The sequence below is a fragment of the Mus musculus genome, chromosome 8 (assembly GCF_000001635.26).
Source record: "Mus musculus strain C57BL/6J chromosome 8, GRCm38.p6 C57BL/6J".
NCBI classification, from domain to species: domain Eukaryota; kingdom Metazoa; phylum Chordata; class Mammalia; order Rodentia; family Muridae; genus Mus; species Mus musculus.
Window position 1 is genome coordinate 72538518 of NC_000074.6, and position 15424 is coordinate 72553941.

Below are 15424 nucleotides of genomic sequence, written 5' to 3' on the forward strand. Positions count from 1 at the left end.
ACAACTGCCTGTAACCCTCTTGTATCCGTGTGTGTGTGTGTGTGTGTGTGTGTGTGTGTGAGAGAGAGAGAGAGAGAGAGAGAGAGAGCGCTTGTGAGAGAGCGAGCACACGCAAGCAAGCAGTTGGCATACTGGTCCACACCTTAATCCAAGCACAATGGATGCAGCCTAGTCTATATAATGAGTTCCAGGACAACCAGAGCTACAGTGAGACCTTGCCAATAAACAAACAAATAAATAAACAAATAAAATAAGGAAATACAAAAGCCAACAATGGAAACATGCTATGATCTTAGCAGGATTTTAAAAGATGTTACACAAGCCATAAGGATTTCACAAGGAAATTTTTCAAAAAAGGGAGAATAGGCTATGGGGATAAATGGGGCTCCTCACCAGAGGGAGTACCAAAGTTGATTCCCAGGTATCACATACAGGTGAGACCAGCTTTCTCATCTAAGAAGATTCTCAGCTGAAAACAAGAGCCACACCCAAACTTAAGAACTTTAAAAAAAAATGAAAAACCCAGCTACACTTAAAAATACACCAAGGCGCCGGGCGGTGGTGGCGCACGCCTTTAATCCCAGCACTTGGGAGGCAGAGACAGGCGGATTTCTGAGTTCGAGGCCAGCCTGGTCTACAAAGTGAGTTCCAGGACAGCCAGGACTACAGAGAAACCCTGTCTCGAAAAACCAAAAAAAAAAAAAAAAAAAAAAAAAAAAAAAAAAATACACCAAGGGAAGACTGGAAAGCTAAAATGAAAACTGGGTTCTTGCATCTAAAACAGTTTGGAACTCAGAGTTAAAGTGAAGGGGAGAGATGCCAGAAGCTCCAGGGACTCAAGTCCTGCTCCACCACAGCTCACATCACCTTACAGCTCCAACTCCAGGGGATCTGATGCCCTCTTCTGGCCTCCTCAGGCACTTGCACCAATGTGGCATACACCACTCTGACACATAAGAAATTTCTCTTAATATTTTTTTTCAAGCAAAAGGGGAAAGTTGCATGAAGAGGGAAGTGAACAGAATTGCAAACTAAACACTTCAGATCTCTAAGATGGAGCCTTTGAAATAGACCTCAGCTCTCAGAAGTACTGCAGTAGGAAAGTGGGCTGGGCAGCACTGAGCCCACTTGCTTTGGGGACACCTAGCACTGGTTTAAGACCCACAGATTGCTTAGTCTTTCCTGGCCCCTTAGTTGAAGACAAATGTCAACCTTCAGACTGAAAGAGCAAGCAAATGCTAATTGATGTGCATGGAAGCCAGTGTGCTCATCTAGTGGTACTGACCGGTTAACTGCTGCTGCCAACACAAGACATTACACCTACCTGAGCTCGAGAGAAATAATTTTTAAAAATATATTTATTTTGAGACTATGTTTGAGTATAACCCTGGTTGGCCTGGAATTCACTATGTAGACAAAGATGGCCTGGAACTCAGAGGTTGGTCTATCCCTGCCTCTCAAGCACTGGGATTAAAGGCACACTCCACCAAGGTCCACCAGAACTTTGATGGCCCTGGGCTTCCCTGGGCTCACAGGCTCTAGTGGTTGGATCTAGGAAAATGCTGAAGCTCCAGCAACTCAGAAGCTGGAACCACAGCTGCCTGGCAAGCCTGCATCCCCAGAGGGTACATCACCTCACCTGAAGTGACCCTTTCTTCAACAATCCATAGAGAACCAAGGAATATGGGCAGCTGACAACCCAAGACTTACAACCTAAGAAGAGTAGGGCTTTCTTCCAGGATTCCTGCCCTTCATCTATATCCACACAGTACCACACCATTTCAGATACAGTACTCACCTATCAAACCAGCTGCCTGGAAGGCTGAGGCAGCAGTTCCAGGCTAGCCCAGACAGAAAAGCAAGATGCCAACAACAACAACAACAACAACAACAACAACAACAAAAGAAAGAAAGAAAGAAAGAAAGAAAGAAAGAAAGAAAGAAAGAAAGAAAGAAAGAAAAATGCAATATTAACCTTAACCATATCAAAGCTCTCCAGGAGCTCTCTCCAAGAGCTTGAAATGTACAGAGACCAATCTTGGAGTCCATGAGATAAACTGTTCAGTGACTAACCAACCCAACTATTCCTTTCAAGTCTGTTCCCCTCGCAGCAGAAACAAACAAGAGCTAACCACCTGCACTTTCTATAAAGCATTTAATTCCAAACTTCCAGATGACAGAGTATTCCAGAGAGCCATTTCATGCTCTCAAGAATTCTATCTTGGACCAGATGATGGTGGCACACACACTTAATTTGAACACTTCAGAGGCAGAGGCGGGTAGATCACTGTGAGCTTCAAAGCCAGCCTGATCTACAGAGCAAGTGTTCAGGACTATACAGAGACCCTGTCTCAAAAAAAACAAAACAAAACAAAACAAACAAACAAACAAAAAAACAAACCAGGTGTGGCGGCGTATACCTTTAATCCCAACACTCGAGAGGCAGAGGCAGGTGGATTTCTGAGTTTGAGGCCAGCCTAGTCTACAAATTGAGTTCCAGGACAGCCAGGGCTATACAGAGAAACCCTGTCTCAAAAAACCAAAAACCAAAAACCAAAACAAAACAAAAACCAGGCAGTGGTGATGCCCACCTTTAATTTCAGCACTTGGGAGGCAGAGGCAGGCGGATTTCTGAGTTCGAGGCCAGCCTGGTCTACAGAGTGAGTTCCAGGAGTGCCAGGGCTACACAGAGAAACCCTGTCTTGAAAACAACAAACCAACAAAACAAAACAGAATGTCTTTGTCAGGGTTTCTATTCCTGCACAAACATCATGACCAAGAAGCAAGTTGGAGAGGAAAGGGTTTATTCAGCTTACATTTCCACATTGCTGTTCATCACTGAAAGAAGTCAGGACTGGAACTCAAGCAGGTCAGGAAGCAGGAGCTGATGCAGAGGCCACGGAGGGATATTCTTTACTGGCTTGCTTCTCCTGGCTTGCTCAGCCTGCTCTCTTATAGAACCCAAGACTACCAGCCCAGAGATGGTCCCACCCACAAGGGGCCTTTCCCCCTTGATCACTAATTGAGAAAATGCCTTACAGTTGGATCTCATGGAGGCATTTCCCCAACTGAAGCTCCTTTCTCTGTGATAACTCCAGCTGTGTCAAGTTGACACAAAACTATCCAGTACACAGAACAAAACAGAATTCAAACTTGGACTAGAGAGATGGCTCCAAGGTTAAGAGCTCTCGTGGTCCTTACACAGGACCTAAGTTTAGTTCCTAGAACCCACATGGTGGGCCACAACCCTCTATAAGCACATGTATGATGCACAAACACATACGCAGGCAAAATACTCATCCATATAAAGTCATCTTTTAAAATATACTTTTTTAATAAAAGAAAAAGTCTAGCCAGGTGATTAGTGGTGCACTCCTTTAATCTCAGCACTCAGAAGGCAGAGACAGATCTGGAACTCTGTGAGTTCCAGAATAGCCAGGGCTACATAGAGAAAGAAACTGTCTCAAAAAAAAATTTTGGGATTTGGGAGGGGGCGGCTAGAAAGATGACTCAGAGGTTAAGAGCACTAGCTGCTCTTCCTGAGGTCCAGAGTTCAATTCCTAGCAACCACATGGTGGTTCACAACCATCTATAATGTGATCTGATGCCCTCTTTGGCATGCAGATAGAACATTTATATACATAAAATAAATTAATCTTTGAAAAAAAATGTTTGGAGGCTGGGGAGATGGCTCAGCAGATAAGAGAGCTTACAGCTCTCAAAGAGGACCCAAATTTGATTCCCAGTACCAGCATCAGGATACCACTCTAAGATACCTGTTGCCCTGTTCTGGTGTTCTGGCTCCCCAGGCACCTGCACACATGTGGCAAACACACACACACACACACACACACACACACACACACACACACGACTTTAAAAAAATTCTTTTTTTTTTAAAAAGAATTCTTTGTTTGGAAAGATGGCACAGTGAGTAGAGCACTGTGATACAAGCCTAGCAATCCGAATTTGATCCTCTGGAACCACATAAACATTAAGGGAGAAAACGAACTCCACAAAATTGTCCTCTGATCTTCACAGTTATGCCATCACTTGCAGTTTTCTACCATCAGGCACATAAGCATGTACAAACATACACACACTTTTAAAAGAATCCTCCTTTCAAAGGCAAAGTGTCCTATTTGGGCTCAAGAGTTGCAGCTGAAAGGCCAGACTACACCTCTGACATTCACATACAACACAGCATTCTGGCCTCCTTGGCGGCCACACATCTTCAAAGGCAGGTACTGGGTGCACAAGTCTGCCTACCACCCCAAGTACTATCAGCACTACAGAGAAATGGCTAGTCAACTACTCAGCCACAACTCATAAAGTTTTACCACAACTCATGAAGATGCAACTGCATGGGCTCTCAGACCTGAGACTGGAAGGAAGCTTAGACAGCACAGGTTCACTTCATTCAGGAAATGAGCCCCACTTCATAAGACCCTACACTAGGGAATACTTGTGCCCTGAGAATGAAAGGAGTGCAGACTTAGCAAGGCCACCAGAGAACACACTGCCTGCTTGCTGCTTAATGAACCTCAAACTCAGCTGCCCATTCTCACAACCAACTACAGAGCCAGGCTCAGGACAGCACACTCCCAGGAAATGAAAAGGAGCAGCCCTCAGAAGCGGCTTCAGAAGGAGTCTGTCATGAGAAGCAGAAAGCCTTCCAGCAAACTCAGGCTGGGGTCAGTTTGGGTTCAAGTACTACTGAGGATTGCAGGAGTAGGATACCCCTTCATCCAGCTCTGATCCTGGCACCTTGAGATGTCTGTCTGCCACAACCAGAAACATCATTAATCAAGGGATAATACATGCTCCATCTGACCAGTAACAGGGTCTCTACATAGCCTTGGCTGTCCTGGAACTCAAGCAATCCACCTGCTTCTGCCTCCTGAGTGCTAGGATAAAGGCTACTTACTACAAGCCTCTTTTAGATTTATGTCCAGGACAAAAGTCCCCTCCTACAGACTAGTGTTGGGACGGTTCTCCAGGTCTCAAGAACAAACCCCCAGCTTTGAGGACCATCTAAAAATTCACCGAAGACAAAGTCTACCTTCCTCAGGGAGACAAAACATCAAACAAAACCTGACTCCCAAGTTAGAACTGCCACTCTGCTCTTCTCCTGAACTGTGGTCACAGCAGAGAACAACAGGGACATCACTGTACAGGACCTAGCAGTGCTAACATGTATCCTCTTTCTGACAGGATCAGTGGCATTTTAAGTTAGTGTTAAAAGAGCTGTCACCTTTCAGCAGAAAGCAAAGCTGGAACACAAGACACAGGCAAAGTTCCACACCCATTGTCACAGAGACAGAGCCCCTGCAATGCTAACAGGTAACTCTCACCCAGTTCTGATCACATAGGACTAGCAGGCCAAGCCTTCCCTACTCAGGTAGAGTGTGTATCAGCTCATGACACCCTTCCACAAGGCTGAAACCACTAGCATTATGTCCTAGCCTAGCCACAGCTGACACCACTAGCATTATGCTGTCTGCATAAAGGGGGCTAGCTTCATCCCACCTTCCTTTATGGGGCTACTGGGAAGAACAGAACACACTGTCAGGGTACCTCAAAAATTAATTAGGGTTGTACATCTCTCCTTATTAACCAGGGGTGTAGATAGCTGAAAAAGTTCACACAATCCACCCTGCATGAATTCCTGAAGCAAGTAAATAGAAGAAGCCCTTCCAGAACAGTTCGTGTAGGCCACTGCAGCACTTCCAGGTCTGAATCCGGGTCTGAATCCGGGTCTGAATCCGGGTCTGGAAGGTATGCTTCCAGGACGGGCCACCACTTCCTTTGCTGCAAGGAACTTGCAAGCCAGCAGAGGCAAGTGATTCCAAGTAGGAAATGATGGCCATGGTGCCTGCTTCTGGAAGAGTGAGAGGAAGACAGCAGCTCCTGAGATCTGCTCCAGAGTCCAGCAGTGGTTGAGTCCTCCTTCACCAAGCCTTCTTCCGTCCTCCCACTGCTTTGCAACCAGGGCTACAAAGCTGCCTTTGGCAAACTCCATCTTGGACCACCACTTCACTATTTAGCTTTTCATGGGACTGTGTATAGTCTTTCCACTTTTTTGAAAAATGAAATCTGTTAACTTTAAGGTTACATTCACATTCCCCACAGACACATCTCAAGCCACCTGTGATTTTCTCAGTCACCAATGCTCCCATTAGGCCATTCCACAGCTGGCCTTCAGGACTGGAGCACAGGGCTTCTTGAGAAAATGGGGGCGTGGAGGCAACTCCTGAATCACAGGCCCAAGAGTTGAAACAAAATGCAAAAAGGGAGGACTCTTCTCTAGGAAAGAGGTCAAGACATGGAACATGTATGAGAAGCTGATCTCTCAGGAAAACATGGTCCAGACTTTCTTCAAACAGCAAGGGCACCACAGGACTAAAAACTCTATCACTGGCTAAAGGGGAACTCAGTATGATTTCTGTGCAAGTGTAAGTCATACCCTTCACCTTTATTCATACGACTACAAGCAGATGTACAGTATACGTCAGAGACTGTCAACACCCTAAGCAAACACACATTGAGGTGAGTGAAGCTTCCACAGTTCTGGAAGTCTATTAGCTGCCTTTTGGAAGGGAGATGGGGACTTTCTGAAGTACAGGCCTGGCAGGTCAGTGCTTGCTGCTGCTGAGGCTAGAGCAGGGATGGCTATCTTACTGAGACCTCCTTGGTCAAGGAGCTGGTCAGTCAGAGGCTGTGGACTTTAGGTCAGCTACCTGGCACTGATTTTTTTTTTAAGCCAACAGCTAAATTTGTTAGCCATAATTGCACACTCATAAAGGTAAGCATTACATGACACCATTCTCTGTCACTTCTCTCTGAAGAGGGTTAATTTTAGTGTTCACTCTTCAACTCTGTCCTCGTTTTGTATTTTTTCCATGAACATCCTAAATATGTGTCAATTAGCAAGTGGTGGAGCTTATAACTGGGCAGAGCAAAGCACAGATCCCTGCACAAACATGCAGCTCTTACCTGGGCCCTGAGCAATCACGGAAACAGTGCAAATGTCCAGGGACCCTTCAATACCACAGCAAGAAATGGAGGACAGTGCTCCAGGCTGATTCTACAAAGAGATTCTGCAAAGCCAGCCCCTGGCACATATACCTAGTTGTTTTTGTGGGTGGTCACTGACAGTGCATTTTGGGAAACACTTCCCTCCTCACTCAGAGACAAGTTCTCAACTCCATCCACCACAATAAGGTCTCCCTTTGAGATATACACTCCAAGCAACTTACCCACAGGCCAAAGAGCATAGTAATACTTATGACCAAGGGAAAATTCAAGAAACTAATGTTTGGGCCAGGCATGGTGGCATATACCTTTAATTCCAGCATTTGGGAGGTAGAAGCAGACAGATTCTCTGTGAGACTACACTGGTTTACATACATAGTGACTTCCAGTGACTGTCTCAGAAAAAAACAAAACAAAAACCTAAAATTTGGGCTGTCTACCTTCCTTCTTTTACCCACAAAGGGTCTTCTAGTCAGACCTTACCTAACACTTGGACCCACCTGATCTATAGCATCATGATTACCTGTCAAAGCGCTTGCTGGTCCCAACACTCTCACATACAAGCAGTCAGGATCTCTGATAAGATCTCAAGCAAAGGAGTTACACAGGAGTTAAAATTTCCACTGTGGAAGAGATGAGCAGTGGTGGTGCAATCGTTTAATCTGGAAGAAGAGGCAGGAGAATCTCTGAGGCCAACCTAGTCTAAAGAGCAAGTTCAAGGATAGTCAAAGCTACATAGAAGAGGAATCCTTCTTGAAAAACAACATCAAAAAATTATACTGTGTACACTATGGCTTCAGCAAAGATGCAAAAGCCATCAAGGCTATGTTTTCCTATCTCTTGTTTTTACCTTTTAATATCCTAATATATCAATCATGTGATTACAGTCAGTAATACCAATCACTGGCAAACAAAACAACAACAAAAAACCCAACAAAACCTTAAACCAAAAAAAGAAAAAAGAAAAAAATTTAAAAAGGCTTTCTAGAAGATTTTTATCTAGCCTGTCCCTATTCTACCTCGAGAAAATGTCTACAGTATTTACTAAATTACTATCAAGGTGATCTTAAAGACCAAGAAGAAAATAATTTTGGATCCAGCAAGCAGATCTCATAGAAACTAGAGCACCTCTATTTCTACCAAGACCACACAAACAATGTGAATTATTCTGAACACACCACAATACAGTGTACATTGTACATTGCTAAGAGTAACTGGTCAAGCATAGTCAAGGGAACTCAAAAGACTCAAACCTCGGTTACCTGTCCAAGCCCAAGATGATTTTTCTTCCATCCCGAGCATATTAAAAAGTGATCTCAAAGGCCACTTCCTGGTCTCCCAGCAAACACCTCATATCTGAATGCCTGTGCATCTTCCCATGGCCCTGCTCCTAACAGCAACAAGGATACCCGCCCCCTACACTGCCAACAAACCTTTGGGAAAAATACAAGAACAGGTGAAATTAGTCTATGCTCACACAGGAAGAAAAAGATGTCCCTCTGCTCACAGGACTCTTAGCAGAGGAAAGTGTGACATAAAGTAACCCCTTACAATTAAATCTTGACAGGCTAGGGCCCAAAGCACCTCAGGAGGGGCAAGAGAGAGATGGAAAGAGGACCGGAAGGTAGGAATAAGAGAACAATCAACTATGACGGGCAGTAACTCAGTACCAAAATCCCATGCTTTAGCTTCTGGTCAGATGCGCAATGGAGCATTTAGGCCAAGAAAGATGACAGGAAGGATCCCACTCTCTGCAGGGTCGTCTTTTCTAGAAAGACCCCAGGAAAGGTTTGTCCACTATCAGAAAAAAGAGGAGACTCTCCAGGCATCACAGGTAGACAGACTGGGGGCAGAACGGGCCTAGGGTTCCCTCCTAGCCAAGAAGGAGGTTCAGCCAGGAGACCGAAGGGGAGTAAAGGCCAAGACTCCGGAGACGCGGGCTACTCTAGTCATCGCGGAGACACTAGTTGCTTCCCACCTTGCCCCCGGCAGGGAGACCTTCCCGGGGGGTTCTCAGTTCCCAGGGTTGAGGTGAGGCAAGGAGGCACGGTGGGGACCACCAAGGGCGGTCGGGCTGGGACAACGGAGAAGAACTAGCTCTGATCAAAGCTCCAAACGCTCCCTCAGTCCAGGCCGCGTGAAGCCTCGGCCTCAGGTACCCTCAGCTGCCGGGCAATCCGCCTTGCCTGCGGTCCCCGGACCCAGGAGAAAGAGAGACCGAGATGGCAGTGGCTGTGGCGGGCAGATCACCGCCTGGAGAGAGCCCCTAGCCGGGGGCGCGTCGGAGGGGGAGGGTCTCGACACATGCGGCCTCGGTCCCCGATCGCGAGGCAGTCACTTACGTTGCTCTGGGAGTCGATGGCCTGTAGCAGCCGGTCCCTCATCTGCTGCGGAGACGCCGGAGCCGCTGTCATTGCCTGGGCGAAGCGGGGGGGAGCGGCCGGGCCGGCGGGCGGGCAGGCTGAGGAGGGGGAACGCGGGTCAGTCACTCGCCGGCCTCCGGGAACGGAGCCGCATGTTCCCCGCGGCGCCGGAGGAGGTCAAGGCGCTCGGGGAGATGGCGAGGACGGAGGGAAGCGGAGGGGACCGGAGCTCAGGCCCCGGACCACCGCCGCCACCGCCGAGCGAGGAGGAGGAGCCGACGGAGGAGCCTCCGCCACCACCGCCGCCGCCGCCTCGAGAACCAAACTCCAGTGAGCTGCCCCCCGCGCTGAGCACTCTGGGTAACCCGCGCCGCACGCAGCGTCGGCGCCACGCTGAGGAGGTTGGGAGATGGGGCGGGTGGAGACGCCGGGTTTGGGAGGGTCCGGCTCGTGAGCCCCTCCTATTGATTGTGCGCACGCGCGCGCAGGCGCAATTAGCAGGTCCTGCCGCCTGGTTCCGAGGTCCGACACAGAGGGCCGTTGGGAGGCAGTTGGGCGTGGCAACGGACGCTATCTGAAGGCCACGCCCACTCGGGACTGGAGGGATGGGCTTCCTAACGGAAGCGCACCCTTCAAGTCCTGGAACACCGACTCTATCTTCTGACTGCTTTGGGGTTGCGGAATGGAAAGACCCTCCCCCGGATGAGGGCCTCCTGCGTTTAGAAACCAGAGGATTGGAGCGGCCATAGGTAATCTGAGGAAGGCAGCGGTTCCCTGCGTTTAGACTCGTGCCTCGAGGAGCTCGGAGGAGCTCCGCACAGCCTTCTCCGCTGCAGAGGCCCCAGGCGCGGGTCTGCAGGGCAGTGCGTGTCCCCATGTGACCCGCGTGCTGCGGGGACCTAAGGTCACGTCTGGGAGCTGCCACCTCTGCAGAGGACGCAAGTCTGCAAGGCCTGCGCGACGCTGACACCTCGGGTCTGCATCCGTGCGGGGCTGGAACTCAAGAGGAAGCACCGCTTTTGTCGCCTTCCTAGAGGCGGGGGGGGGGCGGGGGGGGCTGGAGGTGGCCAGCCTGTGTCTGAACAGCAGGATGCGGAACCGTCGCCCAGCATCTTCCCCTTGGCGTTCCGAGGGGACGGAGCGACCCCGCCTTTGCATCTCAGGTGATGGAAAACAGGAACGCCTCACGGGGGAGGAAGGGAAGCACCAAGGTCACCTGGAGTTTTAAGTCAAACCAAGAAACGAAGGAAGTCAAGTATAAAGGCTGCGGTCCTCCGTCCTTCGGTGACCCCTACAACTGGACAGATGGAGGGCGGGCTCCGAGTTTAGTGCACTATACGAAAGTGGCCTCGGGAGAAATAACTTCGTGTAGTGTTGTAACCTTAAAAATCCAGACATGAAACGGAAGGGAAACAGGTAATGAAAACCACATGTACTTCTGAGAGCTGCTCAACACCTGTTAATTTTAAATTTGTCATACTTCGGGGGGGGGGTACTGGGGGAGGTGAGGAACCAGGCATTTAATTCCAACGCTTGGGAGGCAGGAGGCTCACTGGAGTTCCAGGCCAGCTTGGTCTGCACAGTGAGTTCCAGATTAGCAAGGACTACGTAAGTAAGACCCTGCCCTTTTCTCCCACCCACCCAGAAAATAAATTTATCATGGCTGGTTTCTTGATTCTGCACATGACAGAAGGCTTTGCATTACACCAATAGAATGAACACGAACAAATACTTCTCAAATACACTCTCTTCCTGGCATGTGTTTGGAGCTCAGGTTCCAAGTTGGAAAGCAGCCCATTTTGAAGATACACTTAATCTCACCAGATAAGCAAAATAAACAAGGTCCTCCATCAACATTGGCTCTTAGTTTGGTGTTTTTTGGCAGAGTTTATGAAGCCTGAGCTGGTCTCAAACATTTTATTCCTTCCAGTGTCTCCTGGTGCATTACATTTATGCCAATCTTCTGTCTTTTATTATTATCTAATAGTTGATTTTTATTTTTCTCCCCTTATACAGGCTCTCACTACAAAGCCCTGGCTGGCCTGGATCTCACTATGCAATTCTGACTAGTTTGAAACTCACTGTGGAGACCAGGCTAGCCTCAAACTCACAGATATCCGCCTGAGTTCTGCTGCCCAAGAGCTGGAATTAAGTGCATCATCCTACCCTGCAGACCTGCTATCTTGTTTATTCAGTGGTATAGTATGCCTTTTTTTTTTTTTTCAAAACAAGCTATAAATTAAGCAGGCAATTAGTTTTGCATGGATCAAGTCATGAAAACATCTTGGACAGCATTCAATGTACCTGCTGACCTTGCTATTTTAGATTCCTCCCCAGGTTTTGAGACCACATGTAGCCTAGGCTGGCCTTGAACCTTTTTCTTTTCTTTATTTTTTATTTTATTTGCCTGGTATGGTGGTACTCAAGGGGAGGCAGGAGGATCTCCGTGAATCCAGTCTAGTTTACATAGTGAGTTCCAGGATAGACAGCCATATGTAGAGAGACCCTGTCTCTAAATTTGATATTAATGTTTTGCCTGTAGTATATATGCACCTATATGTGCCTGGTGTCTACAGAGGCCAGAAGTAGTTGTCAGATCCCTAGAACTAGAATTACATGGAGTTGTGAGTACATACTGCGAATTGAATCCTGGTCCTTCTTTGAGAACAGTGCTCTTAACTGCTGCATTGTCTCACAGGCCTGGCCTTGAGCTCTTCATGTTGCCTCCACCTCCTCAAGCGCTAGAATTATAGGGCATGTACCACCCACCATCATACCTGGTGCTTCTGATTGCATTTTCTATGCCTAGCCTTTAATCTCAGCACTCAAAGAGGTAGAAACAGGAGGATCTCTTGAGTTCAAGGTCATCATATAGGTATGGGGAATTGAACTCTGGACGAGCAGCAAGCATTCATAATGGCTGAGCCATCTCTCCAACCCATTTTCTTGTTTTGTTTTTTCAAGAAAGGGTTTCTTGGGCTGGTGAGATGGCTCAGTGGGTAAGAGCACCTGACTGCTCTTCCAAAGGTCCAGAGTTCAAATCCCAGCAACCACATGGTGGTTCACAATCATTCGTAATGAGATCTGACTCCCTCTTCTGGAGTGTCTGAAGACAGCTACAGTGTACTTACATATAATAAATAAATTAATTTAAAAAAAAAAAGGGTTTCTTTGTGTAGTTCTGGCTGGCTGACCTGAAACTCATTTTATAGACCAGGCCGACCTCAAACTCATAGAGATCCACCTTCCTCTGCCTTCAGAGTGCATGACTACAATATTGTGGAGTCCTATGCACACAACTTTATTCTACTTGTTCATTTACCTAAGTTTGATTGTTTGTGTGTGTGTGTGTGTGTATATATATATATATATATATAACTGTTTGTGTTGTACAGAGGACCACTGCCAAGAGTTAGTTCTCTTCTACCATCCTGGGGATCATCTTAGGCTTGGCTGGGTTAGTGGCTATACCTGCTAAGCAATCTGGCCACTCTGGTTTTTCCTTTTTTGAGACGGGGTCTCCCTCTGTATCCCAGGCTAGGCTTGAACTTCTAATCTTCCTGCGTGAGACCCAAGTGTAGTCCTGTTTAAAAGTGACACCAGGGGCTGGAAAGATGTCTCAGTAGTTAAGAGCACTGACTGCTCTTCCAGAGGTCCTGAGTTCAATTCCCAGCAACCACATGTTGGCTCACAACTATCTGATGCCCTCTTCTGGTGTGTCTGAAGACAGCAACAGTGTACTCACATACACAAAATAAATAAATCTTTAAAAAAAAAAAGTGACACTAGCTGGATCTGGTAACTCACTCCTATGATTCCAACAGTCAGAAAATGGAGGCAAGAGCCGGGCGTGGTGGCTCATGCCTTTAATCCCAGCACTTGGGAGGCAGAGGCAGGTGGATTTCTGAGTTCGAGGCTAGCCTGGTCTACAAAGTGATTTTCAGGACAGCCAGGGCTATACAGAGAAACCCTGTCTCGAAAAACCAAAAACAAACAAAAAAACCCCAACAAAAACCACGTAAATACTGTAAGAAGATGCTTTCGTTTTAATCAGAGGTGTGGGATTGCTTCAGATTATGCGTCAGGTGTTGTGTTTCAGATTGTCCACAGCAGCTAAGTCTGATTTGCCTCACTCTCTAGAAGAAGCATGATTTGCCAGCTACAGATGGTTTCTGCGTTTGTGTGGTATTTTGAATTCTGGGGGCTTTTCAGAGGGTGTATAAATGCTAGGACCCCAAGAAGGGTAGGTTGTTGGTTGGTAGGTTGGTGCTTTTTGGTTGCTGTTGGTTGTGGTTTGTTAAGTAGTTGTATGTAAAGAAGAAGAAATTAGATATCCTGACCGTGAAGATCAAACTTGCCCCTAATCAGCAGGAAGTGGTGACATAGTCTTCCACAAAGACAGCCTCCTTAGCCTACCCAAACAGCATCAGGATCAGGGACCAATGCTCAAACATCTTTTAGGAAGCCATTGTCATTCAAATCACCACATTCCATTTGACTACATAGACTCATAGCCTTACCAAACTGCAAAATATTTCAGATCAAAAGTTCCCCTAGTCTTTCACAGTCTCAACACTGCTTAAAAGCCCATAGATGCTTCTAAGACTCAAAACAATTTCTTAATTGTAATCTCCTGCAAAATCAAAAGGCAAATTATACAATTGTTACATACAATGGCACAGAATACATATTACCTTTCCAAAAGGAGGATTGGGTGCTTGGTGAAAAATTACTAAAAGACCAAAAGCTACCAGGGCGAACTCTAAAGCCTGTATGTAGCTCTGTGTCTGATGTCAGAGGGCTGAGATGGCTCTGTGTCCAGCCTTGCTGCCTGCAACACATCTCTCTGTCAGGATGGTTCCACTTCCTGTGTGCACACTCCTTGCCAGACAACTCATGAATCTGGCATCTCCAATATCTTGGGGTTTTCAGTGCAACCCCAGACTTCACTTTCACAGCTTCACACAGTGGCTTCTTAAGGACTTCCAACTGGGATTCCCCTGCCATAGGCTACCTTTGCCTTGCAGAAAGAAAGCTTAGCTGGGTGGAGTCCTGCTCTGAGGGCATCATTCTCTTTGTTCCCTTAGGCAGAGCAAGCCTGTCTTTACTGATGCTGATCTCAAGTGTAATACTAAGCCTCCAGGGTATTTTCCCACAATTCAGTATATACCTGTCATGTTTCGTTCTGCCCCATTGCCCCTTTTCATAAGCATTTGCATAAGCATTGGCAACCATAACCACAGACTCAACATATGTTTGGAATTCCTTCCACCAAAGAAATAAGACCACTGCTTTTAAATTTAATCTCAGGCAAGTTCTCCAGACAAGGCAGAAGGCTACCACATCCTCTGCCAAAACAGTTCAGGGACGGCTCCTGCCCAGTTACTAATGCTGTTCCCTCTGAAACCTCTTGAGCTGGGCCTTTACAGTCCACATTGCTCGCTCTCAGGATGACTGTCTTCCAGGCTCCTACTGCGACTAAGATGATCTGTATACTTTCTTACAGGGGTCAACTGCTATCTTTAGTCCAAAATTCCTAAGTCTTCCATGTCCTTCCAAAAAACATGGTTAAGTCTGTTAGAGCTACAGCCCACTCTATAATACCAACTTCTTTTTTGTGGTTGTTTTGTTTTTTCAAGACAGGGTTTCTCTTTGTAGCCATGACTGTCCTGGAATTTGTTCTATAGACCAGGCTGGCCTCAAACTCAGAGATCTCAGAGAGCTGCCTGCCTCTGCCTCCCTCTCAAGTACTGGGATTAAAAGCATGCACTGCCACCACCAACCTCCTAGTTACTTTTCTGTTGCTATGATAAAACAACATGACTAAGCCATGTGGTGTGTGGCACATGATGTTAATCACAACACTCAGTAGGCAAGCAGACTAATGAGTTCAAGGCCAGCCTGGTCTACAGAGCAAGTTGCAAGACAGCTGGAACTGGGTTCTCTAGGGTCACAGGGCTTATGGAATGAATACATATATAAAGGGAATTTATTGGAATGACTTAGAGTCTGCATTCTAGCTAGTC

The 15424-nt window shown here is 46.9% G+C and overlaps 1 protein-coding gene across 2 annotated transcripts in view; it reads right to left on the bottom strand.

Moving 5' to 3' along the window:
* Med26 (mediator complex subunit 26) overlaps nt 1-9793 on the bottom strand; it is a 53756-nt gene extending 43963 nt beyond the window's left edge. The window contains exons 1-2 of one of the 2 annotated variants that reach the window (XM_006509739.4): nt 9378-9430; nt 7559-7697 (exon numbers count right to left, since the gene is read on the bottom strand). Coding sequence is in view for 1 of the 2 variants with exons in the window: in NM_027485.4 (NP_081761.2) it covers nt 9378-9449 (72 nt within the window). In the remaining variant the exon portion in view is untranslated. Of the gene's footprint in view, nt 1-7558; nt 7698-9377 lie in introns of both variants that reach the window. The other variant, NM_027485.4, reaches the window with a different exon arrangement.
* Between the last annotated feature and the right edge of the window lie 5631 nt (nt 9794-15424).